Raw genomic sequence first — 26,708 nt, forward strand, 5'->3', positions numbered from 1 at the left:
TTTATTAGGGACCGCTACCATGTTATGTTTATTCTAAAACAAAATTATGTTCATTCGCTGAAACTAGAAAGTGTGGGCGAAGTTTTTTTGAAAGTAATACCAGCGAATTGTTGTTATGAAGAAAATTATAAACGTTTGTTTGTCGTCATAAAAAAATTTGCGTGGCAACTAAACCTAGATTCAATATATTTTTGAAAAAAAAAACAATAAAAAATAATTGACTCTGGGAAAATTAAAAAAAATACATGTAAAAGTCGGTCATTAAACGGAAATCAAAATGTAGATAATTATATCTACTTATGATTTACTAAGTTTTCAAACGTTTAACTTTTATGACAAGTAGCCATTCAAATATGGTAAACGCTGCAGATTTCTATGAAAAACAGTTTCAATATCTTTATCTACGATGGTACTCCGAAAAATTCGACCCGATAGTAATGCAAATACCACAGCGGGCCAAGAAAGCGGTCCGAAGTTTAGTTTACAACACAATTAGAAATCAGCACAGTATTAGCTGACTCTTGGCACATAGACACAGTGACTTTGGCACGCCGCCATCTCCTCTCACCTTAGGCTTAAACCTAGTTTTACTAGTTTGACACACTAACTAACGACTCCACTAGATTTAGCATTCCCGGCTATTTAAAGGCTGACGCGACAATTTATAACGGCTAACGAACCTTACTCTTTATTAACTCGGGAAAGACAAATTATTGCAATAAGTTTGCTAATGGCGGCATTGTTTAACTTTTCTTGTCATTTACTCGCGCTATGCAAACTGAGATTTTTCATTGCTCTGTAAGTTTATTATAATTAACTGACGTTGATGGAAACTTTACTATTTTTAAAAATCTAAACAACGCCTTTTGTAACGGAGACTAAAAGACTATCAAAAAATTTAGGTCGACCGTCTTTAAGACAACAAATGACGGCACGTTTATAATGAATCAGAAAGCGCAGCAAATAATCTACGGCGTTCCGGAACCTTCTGCTCCGCACAAAACCCATCTGGTTCCTAAGTTGGCTCCGTCCCATTGTAGAACAACAATTAGCTCTGCGCTCGACACCTATTCATTACGTCGCTTTGTCTTAACCTTAGACGGGCACTGTTTTCCTTCGCTCAATACTCTCAAGTTAAATGGCACTTATCCATATTTTTTTAACGTGGAACATAATGAATTAAAATATCGCATAAATGTGAAGTTTCCACTGTAAGTAATGTCATTGTTACAGTTCCAACGGTCGTGAATCAATCTACAGAATTCCTAGATGAATACTATAGGACGGATACTCCTCCGACATCTAGAAAGAAACGCAATTCTTCACTGAAAGTATCCGTGGGTCTCGCCTGTGGGGCGATAGTTGGGGGAGGTGCATTCATCGCAGCCACAGCTATTCTTGTCACTAAGCGAGCGAGAAGGCGCATTCCGAACATGCTGAAAAAACCATTCTGTCCCTCCTTGCGAAGTAATGCCAGGAACAATCGAAGAGCGCCTCGACTCGCATTAGCTCTAGCTAATTGCCCACCTATACACATGCTACGGTAAGTTTTTATGGTTATTATTTTTTATTGAGTACCTATTTAATTCAATGCAGAACCATGATTCAATATGATGAATTTATTTAGCAGTCCGGCTGTCGTCGATGAGGATTATCGTGAACCCTACAACATATGGCGAGAAACACTAGGACGACAGAAGCGTGAAAATCACGATCAAAACGAATATAACGGTAAGGAATCTTTTTTATAATTGTTGTTTGATAAACATTTTTCATTAAATGTGTAATCACAACGGACGCAATACGAAACGTTTCAGCGATATAAATGCTTAACGTTGTTTCAATTAAAACACCTAACAAAAGGATCATTCCGTTTTCATCTGCCCACCTAAATCAAATACCTTGTGGGCATTTTGCCTCAGAAACGAAATGAAACAAAAGTAAATATTAGAAACGCTCACAGCGAAACATTGCCGGGGTTTGACCCTAATTGTAAATAAGTCTTTAACAGATGTTTTTTTTTTCTACTTTTATTTGAATTTCATGTACCCTTTTATAAATACACATTATTTGCAAAAGATACATGTAATTTTTATAAGAATTTATAATATTAAAACTTTATAAAACACGTCGTCACTTTATACAACAAGTCGATAGTTTTTACCGTATTTAAACGGTGGTGAAGCGAGAAGCTTAACTAGCATTTTCAGTTAATCTATACAAACGGTTGGTCTTACTTCAAACAGTCTCCAAATTAACATCACAACGTTTTTAGTAAAACCAGCGTCTTTACAGCCAGCGCGATGTTTTCACGTAGCTTGAATTAACCCGTGCAAAACTCGACACGCCTCTCAACTGCAACTACCATTTCAAGCACTCTCATACCTCTTTACTCTCTTCTGTAGTTCGTTACTTTCCCTTATACTGATTCACACGGCACCTAATTAGTCGTATTTTTCTTGCGATGAAAAATTCATGAATGCTGTCGATATCGATTTAAGGCCACGGCACCTTTCTTTTCGTAACCAAATGAATTTATTTTTTTTATTAAATATTTTGGTATAGAATACCCTCGGTTACTGAAAGGCAACTCAAAGACGCAAAACGCTCGTTACAAAAGCCGGACTTCCGATAGGAAAGGCGCATTGTTCAATCGGTAGCGTATTGTAAAGATGCATTGCCATGAAATAAGAGTGATTCTTTACGAGTACCGTGTAATAAGTCTGTAGATCACTTTGTGCTGTGATTTGACTACCCTATTGTGGTAGGTTTTTATCGTGATTCGAAAACGATTACGGTGAATGTGTATTAATATGGTACTTATGTGATGCATTGTAACATTTCCCTTGAACTACAAACGGCTAAACAGAGAGTAAATATATATATTTGTGCTGTATTTATGGGCAAGATTTGTAAATATATTATGTAAGAAATTAAAAATTAATTTTCAGAAAAATTTCGACTCCGCGGTATTACACATTCCACTGAAAATTTTTATACGGTGTCGTCTCGTCCAATTACACAAAAAAAAATAACACAAATATTATTTTTAATTACAACGCCAAATTTAAAACAATGTTACACATAATTACGCACAAGAATTTAATTAACGTAAAATGTAAAGTAATAATATAATTTTGTTATAGAAATATGCGAAGATCCGGAATTCCCGCGTCCCTACATGATGAAACGGGCGGACCCTCACGAGAGCTTCTACGCTGCCACAGATATTATTCACCATGTAAGTGATATTCCTTTATGTGATAAATGATAAAATGTACAGGATATTTCGAGTCGTCAGCCGTGGTTTATCTATAGAGTGACTAATCGCTCCATTTGTACCGTGTGTTGTGACGCATCCAACTGAAGAATGCTAAGATACCAAAGTCGGTGTAGAACTGCCTACATTGGGAATATGTTTACGTATTTCTTTATTGTCAGCACGCAAGTTCTTATGTATTAATAATAATTACAATTTAATTTAAAGATATTGAAATACTATATTTTCGTATATTTTCAGAAATTTCTAAATTTCATAAAGAATTTTTCAATGTATTAACTATTAAGTAACTTTGAGAAAAATAATTAAGTAATTAGTGAATGAAACAAACTTGTAAGTTGTAACTTTGTACGATAGGAGAAATATAGACATACAATTTTAAAATGAGAAAAGAACGAATGAAAAATGATACAGGAACTTTCAAGGACTTCGACCCCGATCAATTACTCAAAGTACCGAACGATATATAGGATATTTGAGAACGGTATTTACTTCACAAGTATACTTGACGTATTTAACTTAATTCGTATTCAATACATCACAGTAATGAGCTCAAAGTCGAATACCCAAAATGTGAAATATTCTTTTTGGCACGTACTAAACATTAACTTCTAGGTACCTTATTCACTCACCTATATATATGCGATACTATATAATCATTATCCATAGATAATATAAAACTAAAAGAGTCAAGAGTCAAGAAATATCTATCAACACCAATTTTTAATAACTAATAATTAAGTTTACTAGACCTACTACGATAACTAATTAAAAGAACTAATCATAGTTACTAAAATTACTTATAATAAGTACATTCGAATATCCAGTTTACAAATTTAAAGGATATTAATCGTAATTCATTTGGGCATTAAACTATCTATTAAGAACGTCATTCGTATTGTTTTCCAGCTTCACCGTCTAACTTTGTGTATAAGGAATTTCAAGTATTTACGGAGTTCGTCTCAAAGTGCTAAAAGATGCCATTAGGAGATTACTCTTTCAGAAAACTACATGCCTACTACTGCCAAGTACTTATGAAACTTGCTGATAGTTTAAACTAAGGAAATAGAATAAGAATTCTATATTATTTGCCTTGTTTTTGATGTTGCTTACTCTGTATTTCTTATTCTAAAAATACTACACTAATGAAGATTAACTTTAACTCTAATCTTTGTTTCCTACCTTACGAAATTTTTCAATATGTATAAGTACTTATGCAAATTTCGATACAGTCACAATAGAAAAATGGAGTTATAGGTCGATCACTCTTTCAACAGCATATATTTAATAAAATTACATTATATAAACGAAAAGAATTTTACATAATACAGTCGTAAATTAAATATGCGAACGCAGCAGAAATCTGCTTAAACACACTGATTGCTTGGTATCTGATATCAATTGGAACTTTAATTGCATTTTTTTGCAATCAATCTGCACTCGGTTCATCTCGTGTAAATTGAAATAATGAGGATTTCTCTTTTGAACGGTTTATTTTAACTTTAACCATTTATAATTACACTCCACGTATTTTTGCTTTAACAAGTCACGCATGCATTTACTTTGTGTTTGACTTTTAATTAAATGTAATTGATTCTCTTTTATTTGAATTAAATGTTTCTGTATGGCGATGAAGCAAAAACGTAGGTCTTACTAGTTATATGAGCAACTTATAGTTAACGGGGACTTTCTTGATTCGGTGCCAAATTTTAGTTACCAACATAGTAGGTACTATGATAGAGAAAATTAATTACTTTGCATCATATCCAATCACCAGACTGATATGACGTTCCGTACATTAACCACTGAATTAAAAGCTCCTTTCAACTACACTGCAGTATGATACAAAGGCTTTCATTGAATCTTGTAGTAACGATGTACTATATTACTCTATAGACATGCGGGATTAACTAGTCAATATCCAACTATTTGTTGAGTTCTCAATAGAACTAATCTACACAATAAAGACATTCCTTATAATTTACACAGAGCAACTATTTACATTTCAGTTAGGTAATCATGAGTACAATATACAGAATTAATTAATCCACCACGCAACTAATCAAAATATCAATTAAATGTCTAATTATGATCCGTAATCATTCAGAGGTTGATTGGAGTGTAGAATTGATTGCAGCCTATTGGATTGTGATTATTGGTCCAGCAGCACTTATGATGCAGATGAGCAAAGCATAATCTGTAATCTTCTTCGTAACCTTATTCTATAAAAAGTCTTAATACATAATATTATGTTGATTACAAATGATAGGTAATAAAATCAAAAATACTTTTCATATGAAGGTGCTTTTACTCAGTTCGATCTCAATCTAAGCGCATCGCACCGCAACTGGAGCATGAAATTTTGAGTCGATTCGAACTAGATATTATTTTATCGCAGGTCTAACGTAAAATCAGCTAAAGTTTCACGTCTACACCGTCCAATTGCACAGTTATTATTTTAACATTCGATATTAAACACAGAGATTTTAGTAATAATGTTTATTTGAAGAGAAATTCTTACTATCTGCAGACATCGTGAGAAGTTTTCATTTAACTCCGAAGTCCCGTTTTTCTCAGGCTAGTCTTGTACAATATAATCTGAAGTGACAAGATTATCTCCGGATTTAAAATGTTTATATTGTATTTTCTCTTGTTTTTGTAGGAAACGAAGTTAATAATAAACAGTGGAGTGTTCATTTTAACACAATAGACTTAAAATTACAAACGTAATAATTCTAGCGTAGAGTATTCTTGGTGTTTATCATACTTTTTACTTCTTTTTTAAATTCTGATTTTAATAATAGTTACTAAATATCACCAGTATATTCCTTTTTAAACGAATATAATAAAAGATAGAATAGAGCATCATAACATAGCTGAATAAACTTTCGCACTAATGTTCAACTTCCCCCTATTTTAATCACACATACAAGCAACGTTAAATTTCGGTACATAGGAAGTTAAACGATAGTCGTTATGGTTGGACATTTTCAAAGACCACAACGTATAATATACTATAAATGTATAGATGTAAAGCTGAGCTGATAGCATAGCATAATAGAAGGGTGTCTGACATGTTCCCAATCTCTTGATGTTAATATCGATGTCCACCCCACGTTGGATATTAATCAGCTTTTCACTCATAGTTCATACCTATGCCACAAAGTGAATACGGCATTTTGCATAGTTCATTGACCCTGACGATCATTTCAATATGAAGTGACAGACATCGTATAACACATGCTAATGATTATTGTGAATGCAAATGTGATAAAGAAGTAAGACACTAAGATACCTTTTCCTATGAAAGAAAATCCTGTAAAGATAGAACCTAGAAGTAGTTTACGTCCTAGGTGCAAGCGTGACTCGCGTGTGATACCGTATTTGCCGTTTATGCAGACTATTTACCTGCACAATTTTATATTAAATTTATTTATATAATACAAAGACATTATGTGTATAATCTTGCAATTGGAATAACAAAACGTTACATTTCAGTGTCCAAACTACCTCCGATTTTATTTAAATTACAAAATATTGCAAAAATAAAACGCGGTTTCCAAATTAATTAATATTCTTAGTTTCAACTTTTATCGGCAAATCGTGTCGATTGCGAAGTTATAACACAATTAACGACTATATTTCCGAACGAAATGCGCTAACAAAGATAACTTTTGCGTCAGGTATTGAAACTTTTATTTCTGTGAACTCAGTTCGGTTTAACCGTCGCAATAGTTTGACTTTTAAAGCTTTCCCGTGTTTCTTTAATCCGTTTGACTAATATTTCCGTAAGTACATAAATATATTTTCATAACAGCAAAGAATAGCAAAAAGACAATGTACGGAGTGTGTCATTAAAACGCAAACTCAAACATGTAGGTATTTAATTAGATTTTTTCTAGAACACAATATAATATAGTTTTATCATTTCCCACCCCTTTGTAAAGCGGTTTCTACAGAGAAGAGATGGCAAAAAAATCTAGGTGCTTTGAAAAAAGACCATGTCAGTTTACAAGCCATCCTGTGGTTATTTAGTGATTACAGTCCATGGATTTTTATCTATTAATGAATGCTATAATAGGCTCTATTATCTAATAAATTTTAAAAATGTATTTAAATTTAGCTTTACTCAACTCTTTAATACCTATTATGCGGAATTTTGTTGTAAAAACGTATAAGTACCTACCTCAAATTGAACATTCTTTTAAAAATAGCAAAATGTTTTATGCAATACGCGTATACGTATCTACTATTTTCATATGGTTTTATTATGAAATATGTGAGATAGAATGTGTTGCCAAATAGTAAATAAAAAAAACCGGCCAAGTGCGAGTCGGGCTCGCGCACAAAGGGTTCCGTAGCAGCAAATATAATAAATTACAGTTAAATCAACCTATCTCAAAAACTATAAGAGATACTTTGATCAAACCAAAAATCGTTGAAAGAGTTAATTAGCATGCATCACCTCTATTTTTTTTAGAATTTTATACCCCGTAGTTATAAAAATAGAGGGGGGGGGACATACTTTTTACGACTTTGAGAGCTGATATCTCAAAAACCGTTCACTTTAAGAAAAATGTTTTTTAGAAAACTTTATATCATTTTAAAAGACCTTTCCATTGATACCCCACACGGGTATGTACATCGAAAAAAAAAATTTCATCCCTCAGTTACATGTATGGGGGGCCCCACCCCCAATTCTTTTTTTTACTATTTAGTGTCATATTTTTGTAGCGGTTCATACAACACATATTCCCATCAAATTTCATCACTGTAGTACTTATAGTTTCCGAGTAAATCGGCTGTGACAGACGGACAGACGGACAGACGGACAGACGGACATGACGAAACTATAAGGGTTCCGTTTTTGCCATTTTGGCTACGGAACCCTAAAAACGAGCAATTTTTTGCGATGGAATATACAAAAGAGTGTTTTATGCCGGCGTTGGACACACAGATTTTCACAGTTTTAATCTTTATTTATTTACACATAGTTTTTAAATAAAGAATAAATACCATAAATCACACAATCTTGCTGTCAATAAAACAAATCAATGTACCAACTGAAACCCATAGGTAATAATTCTGCCGATAAGTTGAAAGCGAATCTAAAAAATGACGACCCATTTCAGAGCATTTACTATTCATTTGTAAACAGTACAGCCGATAGAAATGCTGGCGTTTTACTTTATGAAGGGCAGGTTGATTTCCCGTAGGATCCGCGCCCGGACGCCAAACAAGCCAATTGCTGGTTAATATATAATGAGCGCTGTTGTTCCCCGTATTTATCCCGGTTATATATTTTTGCGCTTCCCCTGCGTTTGAATTTAAAACTAGTTCAACACACGCTCTGCATGCCCAATTTGTATGGAACTGTGGCATGTTTACTTTATTAGGCTCATCGGTTTATCTAAAACAATTTACCTTATAGACTGATAAGTTATAAGATATTAATCGGAAAATATTTATTATTAATTAAGATACCATGAAATTTATAATTAAGTCCATTAAAAGTAAATACATAACAAAAATATGAAACATCACCACAGACATCACTTTATTCATGCCATGGAAAATATACAAGCAAATACTATATTTGCATTAAACACTTGAACTTGTTGAAACTGTTTACAAAACATTAAAACTACGCAACATAGGCACTTCATTGAGAAACTTTTACTTTCCATTAGCTTTGCGAGGTAAAAAGGTCCGTCTGAGCCAGAAGGCTAAAGTACAAACTTTATAGACCCTCTACATTTCACTCGTAAACAAATTAAATGTATTATATCTTTACTCAATTACACTACAATTTTTTATTCATCGTCTAATAAATTTTGGAGGAAAATAGAACCATCGTACAACTTATTATAGCTACTTATAACGATGAAACAGTAAAAGTGATTAAAAACTCACCCACGTCAACAATACCTAACTTTCTTACCAAAGTACTTCCAATAAGCAAGGGAGCAAAACGATTTAGGCAGGTATCAAGTGCGTAATCGCAATAGGTGGAGCGTATCTTCATGCATAGAGCGTGGACACACAGGTCGTAAGCTGCCCTGTGAATCTGTGATGACAGCTCAAACAAGGGTAACGCGAGTTAACAGCCCCTTAATTGAGATTTCCAAACCGAACGCTCCATGTTCGATTACTGATCCCGCTATTGTTGGACATCATTTCGTCTGTCCGTTCCGATTCTGCGGACAGATATTACACTCTGTTATTACCGGAATTGAATTTCCATTCGTTATTTACACTTCACGGTGTCAAATAAAGTGTTTGCTTTGGATGTAGTGAGCTCGGCGCTTTCGACCGGAATGTTTTATTGGTACTATTTTGTTGGATTTTTTAAAACGATGCGCAAAAAAACGAATGCTGGTACATAAGTCAAATACTTTTGCCGATTTTAAGTTGTTTTATAATATGTGAGTTAACGAAAATTTTTAGTTTTTTTTTCAATACATTGCCTGTAAAAATTATAAATATTCATCAACACGAACAAATTTTGAGTGTCATGAAAAATATTCATCAAATGAATCTTCCTATTTGACTCAAAAGGCCACTCTAATAATTAAATTAGTTGGGCTACATCGTTAGATAAAAACTCAAGATTAAAAACTTCTCAGAATTAATTAATTAACCTCTTAAGGTAATTTGAAAGAGTTATTTACTTCACAATCCCGCCTCTCAACACGACTACGCTGCAGAAAAATGCACGTCCCAAAAATACATATTTTCAATCCTATATTCAGAACTGCAAACAAGAAACAACGCGAATACATCGAAACGTGTCCAATAAATATTGCAATACCAATCTAAATAGCCCAAATTAGTCCCATACAACGTATATTGGAAACAAAAGTCCTATGGCAGAGCATTCAAATCTAATTCACTATGCAACAGAAGTGTATTAGCATTCGATTGACAATACCGGCGAATCGTGTATCAAGCGGATCGGATATTGCAGCCTCCAGCCATAGTTTACGGGCATTCACGTCTACACTAATTATACAGATCATACGTACGGTACCTGCAAACCCGAATTCGATTGTGTTTCAGTTTCGCACGATCCTTCTCAATTGCTAGTAGAGACTTTCTTTACATATTCATATCACGACGGAAGTCTGATCTTGTATGAGGTTAATTCCCTTCACAGTTTCCAAGAGGGGTGAGGAAATATTGTTGCATTTTAAAACAAGGTTCTTTAAATACATTTTATATACATATTTAAATATAGTCGTGACAATGCAATTGCAAACATAATAATGAACTTAAAATATATTTTACTAGGTTTCCGCCCGCGGCTTCGCAAGCGCCCGTTCCCGTTCCCGTGGGATTTCCGGGATTGCGTCATTTTCCCGGGATAAAAAGTAGCCTATGTCCTTTCTCGGGTATCAAAATATCTCCATACCAAATTTCATGAAAATTGGTTCAGTAGTTTAGGCGTGATTGAGTAACAGACAGACAGACAGAGTTACTTTCGCATTTATAATATTAAGTATAAGTATGGATTAATTGGTATAGAATGATATTAACTAGTATACATAGTATCAAACCGCGTAAACTAATTTAGATTTCGTTAATTGACTTTATCTTTAATTAATACCACGGTATAAATATGATATATTATACTATTCAGCTCATTTATAACTCATCATTTCTAAGGGAGACACGCATGAATTCACCATGTCAAATCCTATTGAGTCTGGCGTTTGGATCTTGATAGATAAACTGATTAGGTAATGTGTTACAATTATGGTAATGGCTTGAGGCGTTCACTAAGAGATGCTGAAACTGAGACCACTACCAGTATATTATGTAATACCTACTCGTGTGTAACGGGCTTAAAGCACATATTGAGATACCCCATTGATTATTATTATTACTGAATAATCTAACGGAGTATTAAAGGAATTGTACCTGTATTTCGCTTTTGAAATATTCGCATGTAAATGCTGATAAATGAAGAAAGACTTCTCAACGTTATTACGATAAAAGATGAGGATTTACAATGACTCGACTTTTCATTTTCTATAATCGAAGTGGTATTATAAAAGCTCGCTTAAATTTAATAACACAATAGTAAGCCATTTTATATTTCTCCTAAGAATCCATAATACACAATAGGTTCTTTATTGGAGTAAGAATTAAGCCGTCTGAGTGCAGAATTTCATTGAGAATTGTGAACGCAAGAAGTACTTTTATAAATAATTCATAAATCATTTTTGTTTACCTTTTTAGCTCCAATTCGATAAATGGACACGTTTCGCGCTTAAACGAAAGTAAATCTATACAATATCCTTGTTTGTATACTATCGTATCATACCGTACCCATTGCACAATAAACCCATAGTTTATCTCACAAAATCATTTTTTATAGGAATCTCTCATTTATATGCGTAAGCAAACCTTATTTACTTTATAAATTTATTGTTCTTAACTATACTCTTATTTGAATTTAGATTTTCGTGGTGTACAAAAATTCTGAGCATACAACATACTACGTTGCTTCTGCACTAACGATACCCCACAACTCCGTCCAAGTTTGTATGTCAGAAATCAGCTTCATTAAAGTTTCATCCTCGTTTAAACACATTTCAGTTGCCTCGGGGGTATTCGTATCTTATGAAATATTTGGTTATACAGCTTGTTAAATAACGATCCATCCATCAAGACTACCTATAATACTTATTTCAAATTTAATAATACTAATGCAATTCTAGTATAATATATTATCATAGTACGTTATGAGTAAGCAATATTATATATAGCAACACATCTGAATTTGGTAGCTCAAAGTCTATAACACTGTCATTGTTAGATGAAATGGGCAGGCAGGAGCTTAATCTACACGCGGACATCGTCGCCGGCAACACCTAGTAATTAATTAATCTTCAGATAGGTATTTCATAAAGGACAATTCATTAATCAAGTCATTAAATGGAAGGACTTTAATAGAATGCAGGGAAGCGTTTAATTTTTAATTGAAAATTGTTGGATAAAATAAAACTATGACTACACCTTCTGATAAATTGACGGTATCTTTTTGTGCCATAAAGGAGATAATTCATGCATTTGAAAAGATACTTCCTATAGACATTTCGTTGCAAACTGGGTTAAATTTGTAGTTGTAAAGCTGCGGGATGAGGTCACAGTTAAGAGCCGTTAGTTACACCCCACTAGATCTAACGCTAAATTGTTCCGACGCCATTGTTGTATATAATAGTAGTTCTAGTGAATTTCACTACTTGGGTATAGATCAATCTTATACAGGAGTAGGTGGATGCTTTACTTTGTATTAAAATTAATGATTGACCGATTCGCTGGCGGTGTGTATCTTTCGATATAATTAAAACTTCTCTTTTGTTTTTCAACACAACGACCATTTCTTCATACAACTACAAATATTAGTTCTATCTGTTTTTATACATGCGTACTGTTTCGTGCATAGTAGGTATAACATTTACGAGACTCAACTTTTTCAACTTAAAGTGATTTAGAAAATAACTGGATTTAATTCTTAAAAAAGTTTCAATCGAGTTGAAAGCAGACATCTTGCTGTTCTTTCGATACAAACAAAAAGAAGTTCAGGTAACTCATAATTCATTTTAAATACTCTCAGCAGAAGTCTTATACAGGATTGAAACAAATTAACATATCACGTATATAACTTCAGATTTCCACGAACAGATGGAAACTTTGTAGAGTTATAATTAATACAATTACATATTATCTAATGCTTTAATGTCTATGAAATAAGTTACGACATCCATCGTTCATTAAACTAATCAACACCGTGTCGTATTTATCCAGCTCACAAATTAAGTCGGTAAATCGACATAACAGAATTAACATGTTCTAGAGTGAAGAAAGTAATAGCTTGCACAAACGCGGCGCGATTAAGAGGCGAAAGGAAATAAAAATAGAGACATTATTCAGTCTACGGATGGACAGGCCGCATGTTTGCCTTTCACGGTTCACCCTTCCCTTTACCTTTCAAAGTCTGAGTACATGCAACTGTGGGAGTACACGCCGAGTTGGCAAAGCGGTTCTAGACGATCAATTTAACAATTAAACACGTTCAATTTAAAAAAATAAGCAAAAATACAAGAGACGCGTGAATATGATTAATACAGGATAATTTAATCTTTCCAACATAAAATTGAGATAACATAGCTTCTTTCTTTTTTATATTTACAAATAGTAAATCCTCAAAAATCAATATAACCGGCAAACGGGAATATAACCGGCCATATTTCACGAATTTTAACCCAAGCCAAAAAGCGGCACAATGAAATCGTCGTTTGTAGGTACCAAAGAATTTTATCGTCATATTCGAAAAAAATGTTGGCTTTAAATAAAATTCTTCATCGTCCAATAGCATTCCCCGCCAAAATAAAAAGATCTAAAACACATTTACATCCGATATCGCATCGGATGAGAGATTTATAGTGAAACAAAAAAACGGACCATCAAAACAGAAAGAATTGAAGGGGCGGCCGGAACATGCAGGCATTTTTCAATTCAAACGGAGTCAGGCACCGGTCAACGGTAACCGGTAATCGTAATATTACCGTGTTCCCTTCCCTTTTGAATCAAATGAATCGGAAACGTCTGATGAACTTATTATACTAATGATTGATTAACTTTAAAAATAAAGCACCGTGTAAGCGAATAATCTAAAGTCACTTGTAATGTTCCTTTATCTAATAATAATAATAAAGAAAGGAAAATGGGGTTTTTTGTAAAAACTTTAGGCAACATCTAACGTTTTGAGTAATTTAGCATAGCAATTGTTAACATTTGAGCATTCTCGTAATTTATTACCCTCAACGTTCATCACTTTCACACCTGATTAACGTTTCCTTTATAAAATTACTAATAAAGAACATGAACAATGAACACACATTAAGTAAAATAATATATAAACATACATATGAAAATTATAAATTAACATCTAAATAGACATCAACGTACACGTTATAATTACACTTAAACATATAAGAGATACACGTATTGTGTGATAATACAAATTGCCTCTCGTAAATGCTGAAGATTGCGTCAATGTCACAAACATTCCGTACGTAACGTATGAACAGACAAGAACCAAGATCAGAGGCTCAAGAGGCTTACTTATATCGATGCAACAGCTGTCTTCGACATGACACTGAGTCGTAAACTGAACATTTTACAGCTTGACGTAGATTGGTTATCCAATATCCTAGTGCTCTTACAATGGAGTGGAACAAAAATTAATCAATTTCTCTCTATATTCCTTTGAGTGTCTTGAAAAGATGTGCTTTTAAGAGGCTATAAAAGTTCCTGATTAAATATCGTTTGAGTACTGAATTTACGTAAAGAATTGAAAAAATAGTTCATATTGCCTTACAGAGGGATGCAATATTATTTCGATTCAAAAGTAACTAAATATTTCAGAGATATAAACATTCATATTCCTGACAAAGCATGATAAGCTGTAAATATTGTTTAATGCAAAAACATAAAATGCTAAATCCAAGTGCATCCTTTGATCTCACGTTTTTATTGTGAAATGCTAACACAAACGTGCAATGTAAACGCGACAGAATATTTCCAACAAATACTTTATCATGTTATATCTCGTACACAATAAATATTCAGAGTTGTTTCTCCTTTGAAGTTATCGAGTGCATTATAAGTATGTGGCTCCAATATCGTACAATTAATAATTAATTTATTTATTATTTAATCGTACCTCTATAATAAACTGGCATGGATGGGATGTAATAATGGTATAACTAAAGGGCGACCCTCGTCAAACTGGCAGTACCAAAACACCATACATCAATTTTTAAAGGTAGTTTTAAATATAGTGCGACCAAGTGCTGGACTAATTTACCACCTCCATTATGAAACTCGAGGATACTTAGCAAGTTTTAAACATGGCTTTAAAAAACAACTTCTTACTGAGTTTCGTAACCAGCCTTAGTCGCATAGGATATTACAGGGTACAATTGTGTTCATTGTTTATTGTGCTATATTGTATTTCATATCTATATTATATGTAAAAAATTATGTTATTGTGTTTTGTTTATATTACTATTATTATTAATTTGTACTAGAGTTGTGTATTCTATTAATTATTATATATTATCTATATTTAAGTATACATAAGAAATTGTAATATGTATATTTTATAACTTGAGTCTATTGACTGGCACTCCAACAAGGGGCTACTGAAAATCAGCGCTTCACAACAAGTGCAGCACATGCTGAGTAGCGACCCTTTTTAGCACCACACTGATTAGGAATAAGTCACTATTTTTATTTTATTTGTTGCTTTTGTTTAGTTTGTAATTTTTTTTTTCTTTTATTATGTGTGTGGTGTTAAATAAACTTTTCTTTCTTTCTTTCTTTCTTTGTTTCAATTGGATAATCATAATCTAAATTAAACGTAATGTTCAATCAAATCGAGATGTTTATAGCTACAATAAGTCGTGTTTAGTTACAATTGAACAAGATCTCCAATCGAGTGAGACACAGAAGCAATTTCGCTAACAATAAACATTGTAATTAGTTTGACAATATGGCCGACCGCATACATAACAATGATCTAATTTGAGCTATACACTGACTGTTTTCGTAACGCGATTACTTGAATTTATTGCGGCATCAAACTATTTAATACTAGCAATGCCCTGTGGTTTCACCCGCATAGATAGTGATATCGTGAAAAGTCTACTATAATCGTTAATCACAAGAAAATCACCTTTACCCCGTCCCGCACTACGGCCTGCTCATTGTATCGAACAGTATACCTACTATTTTCTGTAGATTGACACTTTTAAAAATTCGTTATATCTTTTGAATGGAATATCCAATTTTTTTCATTTAAAAAGTATTTTGCTGGTATTGAAACAGTCTATAATAAAACATCATTTAATGGGATTAATATATGTGTATGGATAACATGCTTTGATTACTGTAGGCACTTCTGTTTACTTGGAAAACGTAAAAAAGTTGTTGTAGTAACATAACTACTGAAGATGGACATATGGTTATAGGACATATGGATATTGATCCATTCTATAATACTGTAGAACATTTTTTTGTTCTATCTTCAATAGATTCCGCAGCGCACGCGATGACAGAAGTTTTATTGAGTAATTTTTTACACCTTGGGTTACATTATTGCATTTTTGGTAAGGATGTTAATTTTTTTTCAAAATGCAATATAGCCTATGTTGCTCAGTGAAGAATTTTTGAAATCGGTCCAGTAGTTTATGCGTGAAAACCATACATACATACATACATAATTACAAACCTTTCCTCTTTATAATATTAGTATAGATGAAATGGGTTAAATAATCCACATAAATAACTCATAGCCCATATTTGGTTTCATGAGAAATAATTAAAATGTACAGTGATCTGGCGCTCGTTTAATTGAAAATATGGATAGTATTACAACCATCGAGATAGAATGTACTACTTACAACTCGATTCTTATAGTTAATTATTTTGTATGGATTCTACACAAATGAAAATATTATAGTATTGTCTATAATAAATTAAAAGTGTGGCTGGCATTAAATGATCGGTAGCCAACTAGAGCACTGAAAGAAGATACAAAACTTTGTAAGAATTCAATGGACTGTGATAAAGTAGAAGAATATTCTTATCTTAAACTCGATTACCTTCAAGATGCCACCTCACTGTTTTATTTATATTTCAGTGAAGTAAACATTAGAGACGTCCTGTTATATACTTACCTGGTACAAAAATCTTATACTCTTCTTGGAATAATATGTTTCTCCCTTTTTGTGAAATAAGCATAATCTTGCAATAGATTATTGCTACTTACTAAGGGCCGATTTTTCAATGCTTGGATAAAACTTATGCGTCCAATAAAGTATTACACGATAATATTAAAATGTCACGTAAACTGTCAAATCGGGCAATCAGAAAACGTTTTTGAAATGGTCGTTTTATACATTATTCGACGAATAAGTTTTATCCAAGCATTGAAAAATCGGCCCTTAGTTATTTTACGCAATATCGATAACTACGCGCTATTTCCATCTATTATAAAAAAAATAATATTACAATACCGTTTTATATTAAACATAAAAGTTATTAAAATATTAATTAAAACTGTATTATTATGGAATTGCGATCCGACAGGTGCTGTTATAAATATTCATTCGTAAGCTACACCTGTGCCCGCGAAGGCTGCATCTCAAGAGAGAGTACAATGAACTCTTTAAAACATAATATTACACCCTCCCACCTTTATGCTCTTTAGAAAATTAACTCTGCCAATGGTTTTAATTTAAAGCAGTCAAATCAACTTCGCGTAATTAGAAGCCTGAATTCATGGAATAAACGCGCATCATTTTCATTCTTTGCGATAATATTTTCAATGAGAATATTAAATTTTTGTTATAAGTATTATTTCCCATTCAATGTATTTATCTTTAAACTATTCGACTGATATTCAATGTTGATACGTTTCTATTTAAATTTCATTGCATATTGTATTCAGAAATATTTAATGTATTTCTACAACGACTTAATTAAGTTTATTCGTTGTATAGAAAGGTCTTAAATTTCTACTTCAGACATATATTGATCTTCCATAGTTTAACTTAGACAAATATTATAAAGTTGTGAGGACATGCAACAACGATAACTTTCATAATAGTTTCTCTCGATTCTTCTTCCATAAATATATCTTTTTACGGGGATACTTTGTAAGTGAATCCACTTGGAATATAAAATCTTCGAAAAAAGGTAAAATCTCATAAATATTCTAACAGCACTATCACACAGAGTTTTACTTGCTCAGCTGTAATATATGTTAAGTTCTACAATTTCGTGGGGAACTATTTTAAAGACGGACAAGAGGGATCTCGACTTGCTCAGCTTGGGTTCCATTAACGGCTCACCTTTAGAATTTTTGGCATATTTATTATGATTATAATAAACTCTAAATATTAGTTATAATTAAAAGAAAGAATAAGTTCAGCAACAGAAAAACATCCATACTAATATTATAAATGCGAAAGTAACTCTGTCTGTCTGTCTGTTACTTAATCACGCCTTAACTACTGAACCAATTTGCATGAAATTTGGTATAGAGATATTTTGATACCCGAGAAAGGACATAGGATAGGTTTTATCCCGGAAATCCTACGGGAACGGGTTTTTCTTTGAAAACGCGGGCGAAGCCGCGAGCGGAAAGCTAGTTGACTATAATTGACAAAACCATAACCAAACATATGTTTTATTTGCGTAATATAATTTAATACCCATAGAATCGTTGTAATCAAACATTACTTTAAAATATAATTACCATAAAACATCACATCAACGCCACAAGTTCACCAAAATTTTACCGCGGGTCGCTAAAAGGACGCCATTTACGAGGCGATCATAAATTTATTCTACGGACTTTTTAACTTACAAAAACGCGAATAACATTGGTGAGGCGGTTCGTTGGTGCGGTCCCAGGTGCTAGCGAACCCTGCTCCCATTTCTCAAAGTGAATCCTCGCTACTTCTCGTATTTTATAATGACACGGGGAGCTCAAACGTATGCTGGCTGCCCACTCAGGGATTGTTTATCGTCCGACCATTTCTTACGTGTATCACTTGAACATAAAGGCGTCAAGAGTGATACAGAAAATTGTACTGTACATTCTAATACATTTTAAAGGACTCTTTGAATATTTACTCTCCTTATAAGATACGGATTTATGCAGGGTGATAAAATTAGTTCGTGAGGGAAACATATTTGTTTAGGTTGTTGTTGGTGAAAATAAATTGCATGATGCTGAAATAATAATGGAAAATCATTGAGATATACATATGGAGACGACACCGCCTACATCACTTATGTTCCGCTCAACATAAGCCATATGGCTTAACTGCACGCTCATTTTTTATTTGTTTTATAGTGAAATGCATCAAATATTATGCCTTCGTGTGTGTTACGATATTGCACAAATAATACGGAAAAGTGACTAACATAACTTTTCATCGGTAAGTACCTAACTAGATAATAATTTTTAAAATTTATTTAGAGCAAAAAAATGGCGCACAGATTTTGATCGTGGTGTGTCCTCCATACGTAGTAATATTATCTCAATGTGGAAAATTATATTTTTTTTTTATATTTGCTTCCGTTTTCTTAGTATTGCTCAGGTAAAGTAATTTTAACTATCTATTGATTATAATGTATGAGTACAGAAATAAACTACATTAACTATGCCATCTCCTTGTATTTTCGTGACTTTCTTAAATTTTTAGGTCGTTTGTCGAGCTTTAATGAGCACAACATTCGTTTGCCCGACATTCAAAAGCACGCTAATGTATGCCGACCAAAACGACGTCTTCCAAAGAACCGCAATTTTCCCTAATCATTACGAAAAACGTCAGGAACTAGCAATATTTCATTTGAACATAATAATTATAATGATAAAATGAACAACAAACCAAAATAATATATTCTTTAAATTTTATATCATATAAAAACCAGTTCAGTCATTGAGGAAAATAAAAAACAAAAGTTTTATAAAATGTGGAGCGCACCATGTGCTTTCGGCCGCTTTTTTTAATAAATTTGGAACAGTGTACTAAATTTAAACATATTATGACTTAACCAAAGTAATTAGTGCACCACTGGAGAGCATGTTTGAGGTTTTTCGGGCAATCTTAACTAATGCATTTTGCTCAAGAACACCTGAGCCTTGGTGGCGCTTAATTTTTAATTACGTTGTAGTTGAGTGCACGGCTTCAGTGCAAATGTACAATGTATATGAATTAATAGAAAAAGACATTATGCGACCACACCACAAAATACATCGTAGCTTTTCTTTTTCTTTCATTCCAATGTTTTAAATGAACTCGGGACGCCATCAAACATCAGGCAATAATCCCAAAAATGAGCAAAAGCTTTTTAAACTCGGTTACTTTTAAAAAATACAGAACCAGTAGCACTTGTTCGTTTAAATATTCAGCATCCAGCGGACGAGAGTTATTACTATAAACTATTTCATGTAACTTTCCTCGCATTTCTCAGGGGAACAGTTTATACGTGTTATCTCTTATTTTTTTCATATGTTTAATGGAGTTTTACTTAAATAATGGATGTGTCTGTGCTTGTATCTAATTTGAGTTTCTATGAAGCGGTCTGTTTCTCTGCAACGTTAATTTAAATTGCAATATTTGAATATAGTTTCATAATGTATAGAGCTAAATAAGGATGAGGCACGTTGTTTGTGAAAATATTATCATACCATTCAATGTGTTAGATTTGTTTATTTATTTATGCTCTTTATTGTGCTGCTAAAAAAAATACAAACAAAACTTATTCTAACAGAAGGCGGCCTTAACACTTAAGAATGATTTCTTCCACGCAACCAACTTATAGAAAGATAAATAATAAACTAGAAATAGGAGGTAGGTAGAAAAGTATACGCAAAGATAAATACATAATAATGTTATACAAAAATAACAAAAATATTATTAAATAAAGATAACAAATAAACTAAATACTATAAAATACTGCAAATTTAACAAAATATGCAGCAATTATTTATGAAAAAACGCCTATGTTTTCTTTTAATTTAGATCTGCTAGATAGTAAATTGTGATTTCATTAATTAAATGCTTGTAAAATATTAAATAATAGGCATACATACAAATAGCACATACAATATAATAGGGTAATTGTATTCGCCTTCGTTACCAAGTCTAAATCCTACCTCGGATCAATTTTCACGACTATAGCCATAGAAACAAAGAAGTCGCTCGCAAACTTTCACCGTCTATTTAAACTTCTTAATTCACTGCTATAAAAAGTTTCACTATAAAATGTTATTATTTCAAAATGTACCTAGACGTATATAACAATGTATCTAAACAAATGATAACGACACAACGATAAAGTATGACAGTATGATCTTCATAGAATACTCGGATAGAATATGTTAGTGAAAACAAATTTTTCGCCTCGCATTTTATTTCGTGCAGTATGCATTTTACGTGTCATTCACCGTTGACATCTTTGAATACTCCATTAGATGCTACAACCCATACGCCTGTAACTGCCCTCCCCTCCCCCCTCCCCTCTTGTGAATAAGTCACACATCCCGAAACACCCTTCCAGTCCACCCCACACCATCGCTATAGAATTAAATAATGGATTGGTTATGCATAGCTGTTGGATCATTGTAACCACAAGTGTAATTTGTCAGTGTGGTGTAATGGCGTCTATTAATATAATATGAATTCATTAATTTTAAATTTCAAATCTCCACTAATAATAATATCACAAAATGATGACACGCGTACCTATATAGGTATATTACGCCTATAGGTTACGTCTACTCTTCCTATTCAGATAAAATGTTTGGTGGATATTTGGATCTAAAACATTGTATTTTGTGTCTATACACATATTGATCATAATAATTGGGAGAAGCTCGCTACTAATCGATCAGAACGGCGCAAACTTGTTTCCGAGGGTTGCAGATCCTGTGACGAGTCTTGGTTCAGAGTACTCAAAGACAGAAGGAGTAAAACGCCATTAAGACGACTCTGAATCGGCTTCTGCAAACTTCCCCTGTCCGACCTGCGGAAAAGTATGTAGATCCCGCATTGGATTGTTTGGACACCAGAAACATTGCTCAGGCAACACACCATAAATCGTCTGTGAAAGACGTAAAGGCCAATGATGATCATGACTATACATATAAAAAAAATTATATTTTCACAACTTAGCTATTATTGTAATGCTTAATTATTAAATCCAGAAATCCTCATGTGACCTCAACATCAGTCTCCATAAAAAAAAACACATTCTTTACATGTCGGTCGGGACATTCGAGCCGCTATTCAAATATTATAAATTCAACATTGTTTCAAGAAGCTCGTAGAAAGAGCCTCGAAAGGGAACTATGTAATACTTCTGTAGTCATAGAGCATTCCAGAACGCCTAACCACATTATAAGCATGTTCGCTATGCTATTGCACTTTCCGGCACAACTTTTCCGGTCGCTTAGTTTTAATTATATTAAACAATAAGCCGGCTAAAAGTTTAGTGACATCGTTAAGAAAGCAGCTGTATAAAATAGTGAGCTAAAAGTTTTGATAGCATTGTTTATTTAATTGCTTAATTGCTAACTCAACGTATAAAAAGAGTTTAATTCTCTAACGTCTTTTTAAAGTACTTACTTTTTTCCTGTTGCAGCTTAGCGAAACTCCTCTGCGTAAATAATTAATTGTTTTAAATGAATTTAGTTTCACTGTGATTGACATTACCAAAAGTACTGCAGCAGCATTTAATTAATCTATGATTATAAATTACAATAATGGTCTGTGTTATTCTTTGCAATATTTTCTTATCTATTTCCACTTTTTGATACGTTAAATAAGAATTTAATGGTGTATTTTCCCAGGTAGAGATTGTAATATACAGTTACGGTTATTTCCATTATTTTCTGACCATAAAGAATAGCGATGAAATAAAATGTCATGTTTCTAAATTTAAAAGTCGTGGAATAGCCGTAAATAAGTAGAAATGAGAATGAATCTCTTGCCAAACGTGAAACGCTTCCCGAATCCAAATGAAAGCCACCAAGAGGTAAATGTGCTTTAAACTATTGTGTAGTAGGTATCCCATCTGTAAAGGGGAAAGGCTGGGGTTCGTAATATTAATGGTATTGCCTAAGGTATGCTTGGATTTTACTCATTAGGGGTATTATGCGGCTGTTTGCAAAATGATAAATGAGTAAAGGACGGTATTATGAGAGGAGCGACTTGCGTGCCCGCCGGCTTTTCGTCCGTTTTGTTAATGTTTTATCACAGCTTTGTAAGGCTTACACGTAAGCCGACCGTTGTTAAATTGCGTCCTAAATTGTTTACAAATTCCGAATTTTTTAATTTGGCTGTTTTTCAGACGCCGCACATAAATATGTGAAATTTGCAGTTATTATTTATCTTATTAAAACTTTCATTTTTATAATGATGGCAGCCGCCAGCCTGCACATAATTTTAATAATTCCACCAATCATCACTAATATAATATAAATAATTAGATAAGCTACCTACGTCTACGTCATCAGAGAACAATAAGTCATATAACATAAATTATAGGTTCAGTCTTGTAGGATGGAAGCTAGCTATTATTCTGAAAGTGGGTTATTACCGCACCGTATAAAATAGTGATATTAACGTTTTAATATTGGCGCAAAAACTGGCCGGTGTGTACCGTAATAGCAGCCTTCGTTTCGATCGGTTACTGACGTTAATTGACTAATGGACCTGAAAAACCCCACAGTTTATCAGGATTCAGATATTATAGAGGTAGATAGGAGCATAGTCGCTTTGTGCAAACTTTAACTTTGAAGATAAATACACATACACGTGTAGACAGCAGAAAATATTATGTATCCCCTTTTAATTGGACTGTCTTTTGGCGTTAAAAATTCTTCAACTGAACATCTACTATTAACGTTCAGTGTGTAAATGATCTCTAAAAACCACAGTGATATAAATAATCTCCAAATGGTTCAATCAAAATAAATTGAAAAAACAATGACATTTCGAATTAAAACCAGAACGTATTTCAATTTCGTCCGACAAATTATGTTGTTTAGCGATGCATTATAATCCTGAGGAGTCGTTCTAAAAAGTGACATTTTCAGACGTACCCGGACGAGCGGCTGAGCCGCCGTGAGCGCCCCGCCCCGGGGCTGTTCACCTCCATCAAACTACCTGAAGCCGAGCCCCCAAACGGAGTGGCGCCCCTGCTGGATTTCCCGCGGGGGCGCATGCGACCGGTTACTTTCCTAGGCGAGGGACCGCACGGCACTGTAAGTAGCTATTACCTTACCTTAACAATAGGTCACAGCTTTTGCGGAAGGATCACCGCATTCTAAAGGGTTCTGAATACTTAGAGTGCATATGAACGACGGTAACCACCTAACTTCGAGTTACTTGTTTGTTTTTTAGAAATAGTCGAGAAACAGGATAAGATAAAAATATGTGCAAGATTTTTTCGATAAAATGGATTATCAATTGGATGTAGCGTACTTATTGCACCCTTATTTTATTTAGTTCAAGTTTAATTATATCATCATCAGATAAATTGAATCCTATAGAATTTTATAAATGCCCGTGTATTTTATGCAAATAAAGATAATTCATAATTATAAAAACGATGTAAATTATTAAATACGCAATGAAATTGAAATTAATGATGACAACACATCACATAAATAGTGTGTACCTTATATAGGATACCTATCAATAACATAGGCTCCATGCGTAAATACTAAATAAATAAAAGTTAGTACAAAGTATAATACAAGTCTGCGGTTCTATAGGAGACGTTTTACATAAACCATTAGTGTAGCTTGCAGGGCGTACGATAGGATTAGGTTACCAATTAACGACACTCAACAGGAGATGCTGCAGAATGTTAAGTCCCCCTCATCATGCATGGTAATGTAAATACTCTATTTACATCAACCTATCTGAAGCTTCACAAATAGGAAGCCTGATCATGTTACATTTCAACTAGCTATTAATATTGATATTTGAAACCAAAGTATCTATGCCAGGACTCAGGAGGCAGGATTATATATGTACAGAACTATCTGTATCGTCAAAAGTTCATTCTCGTAATTAACAACAAAAAATTTAAAGATAATAAGGTATTACTAAAATACGTGTTATTTAGCAAGTATATTTATTGAAAAATGCATAAAATCAAATATTAATCATAGAAATTAAAAAGATTCTCGTCATCTCGGAACGGATCCCTAAATTCTTCGGGCTCTATAGGTTTTTGAAGGACATTCATACTCGTCTTCGCGGTTGGTTCTTTCTTCTGAATATTGCCCGGTATTTGTTTATTTTTCATATCATCGGCTGGTTGAAAGGAAGGTTTAGGTTGTTCTTGTAAACTCGATACATGTTCCTCTATGTTGGCTATTTTTGATGGTTCTACCTTCTCAAGAGTTTCGGGAACATTATTTTTCTCTTCTTTTATCTCTGCAATACATATACAAACAAACATATTGTTCATTTTTATTTTTTTGTCATAATATGTGTATTTTTATGTTTAGTTTTTAACCAGGTACTATTCATTATTCTGCTGAAATAAAACTAAAGCCTTACCGATCTGGCACTTGATTGAAATGAATATAAAACATGTTTCTTTATATCAAGACTAGGTAAATAAAAGCAATAATAAGGCAATAATATTTTTGGGTAATATGTAAAATATACCATACCATCTTTAAGGCGCTCTACTATATTTTCCATAGAAAATTTATTTTTGATATTTTTTATGAATTCATCCATGACTGGGCTTGGTTATTGTCCTGAGTACCTGTTTTGGATCGCTGGCTCCGGTTTTACAAGAAAACGAGTTTATTACATTATAGAAAAATGTTTGAATGTGACAAAAATATTTTATTTTTATGAATAGAAAAATTCTTCTGTCAAACCCAGTCAAACCTGTAACAAAAGAAGTTAAATTCGACGTAATGTCATATTTAAACCTCCTTAGTCACTTTATATTCAACTAGCGGTTCGCCCCGGCTTCGGAAAAGGCACAAAAAGGTAGCCTATGTTCTTTCTCAGGGTCTAAAGATTATCTGTGCCAAATTTCGTCAAAATTGGTCCAGCGTAGTTTATGCGTGAAAACCATACATACATACAAACCTTTCCTCTTTATAATATTAAGTATAGATTTAACTTGAAACTTTTTTATTTCTTTACAATATAAGAAATTCAATCAAAATGTTAAAACATTTCAGCAATCTTAAGATTACATAATACCTAATTAACTTCAAACTGCGGGTATAATGAGTGTTTCTAACCTGTTATTCACAAGTACAACAATTAACTGATAAAATATACCTAAAATGTTGAAAATGGTACGAGAATAATATTGCCCGAGACCACATCAAAGGGTTTAGAATACCGCTAACCCGAGCCGTGGTTCACTAATTCACTATGTTTGTACTTTTATAATGAAAAGACAATATTGGTACGCCCTGTTTACGCGTAGCTACCAAGCAACACGTAAAGGTCACAGGAATAAAACTTATTATTATTATAGTAAATAATATTCCACCTACTTTTGTATAATCCATAAATATTATACATTCTTGAAAATCTAATTTAAAGCATCTCGAATCACTCATAATTGATTATTCTAGGAATATCTTTAATTACAAGTCGTACGTCTTAATTGTTATTCTAAAGTTTAAATTTAATATGAGAAAATTTAATAACAAATATGACTGAAGCTTATGATAATCCAGTCTGTAGGTATTTATGCTCTACAAAAGGTGGCGTAGAAAATGTTTTGAAACGATATTGTTTAGGTATGAAAGGTTAATAAAAATCCAAGTTTTCGACCTTGACGGACC

The 26,708-nt window shown here is 33.2% G+C and overlaps 2 protein-coding genes across 2 annotated transcripts in view; one reads left to right on the forward strand and one right to left on the reverse strand.

Moving 5' to 3' along the window:
- The window catches only part of LOC149911264 (discoidin domain-containing receptor 2-like), an 88,285-nt gene that overhangs the window by 48,576 nt on the left and 13,001 nt on the right, over positions 1-26,708 (forward strand). Inside the window, exons 8-11 of the mRNA XM_090114308.1 lie at positions 1,234-1,543; positions 1,628-1,731; positions 3,147-3,241; positions 23,970-24,137. Coding sequence (XP_089970434.1) covers positions 1,234-1,543; positions 1,628-1,731; positions 3,147-3,241; positions 23,970-24,137 — 677 coding nt within the window. The remainder of the gene's footprint in view (positions 1-1,233; positions 1,544-1,627; positions 1,732-3,146; positions 3,242-23,969; positions 24,138-26,708) is intronic.
- On the reverse strand, positions 25,043-25,632 carry LOC149911265 (uncharacterized). Its single transcript, XM_090119372.1, has 2 exons — positions 25,563-25,632; positions 25,043-25,320 (listed from the first exon to the last, which is right to left on the reverse strand). The coding sequence occupies exons 1-2, from the start codon at positions 25,630-25,632 to the stop codon at positions 25,043-25,045; spliced, it is 348 nt and encodes a 115-aa protein (XP_089975498.1).

Source organism: Colias eurytheme, chromosome 1 (genome assembly GCF_061535395.1).
Source record: "Colias eurytheme isolate Ceu_HAF_F1 chromosome 1, ilColEury1 Martin Lab GWU primary, whole genome shotgun sequence".
Taxonomy (NCBI): Eukaryota; Metazoa; Arthropoda; class Insecta; order Lepidoptera; family Pieridae; genus Colias; species Colias eurytheme.

What these genes read in the sequence shown, in the direction of transcription:
- LOC149911265 (XM_090119372.1), bottom strand. Translation starts at nt 25,632, where the DNA reads ATGGATGAATTCATAAAAAATATCAAAAATAAATTTTCTATGGAAAAT. An exon ending in AGTAGAGCGCCTTAAAGATG is followed by an intron (nt 25,321 to 25,562) that starts GTATGGTATATT and finishes TATGTATTGCAG; the next exon opens with AGATAAAAGAAGAGAAAAAT.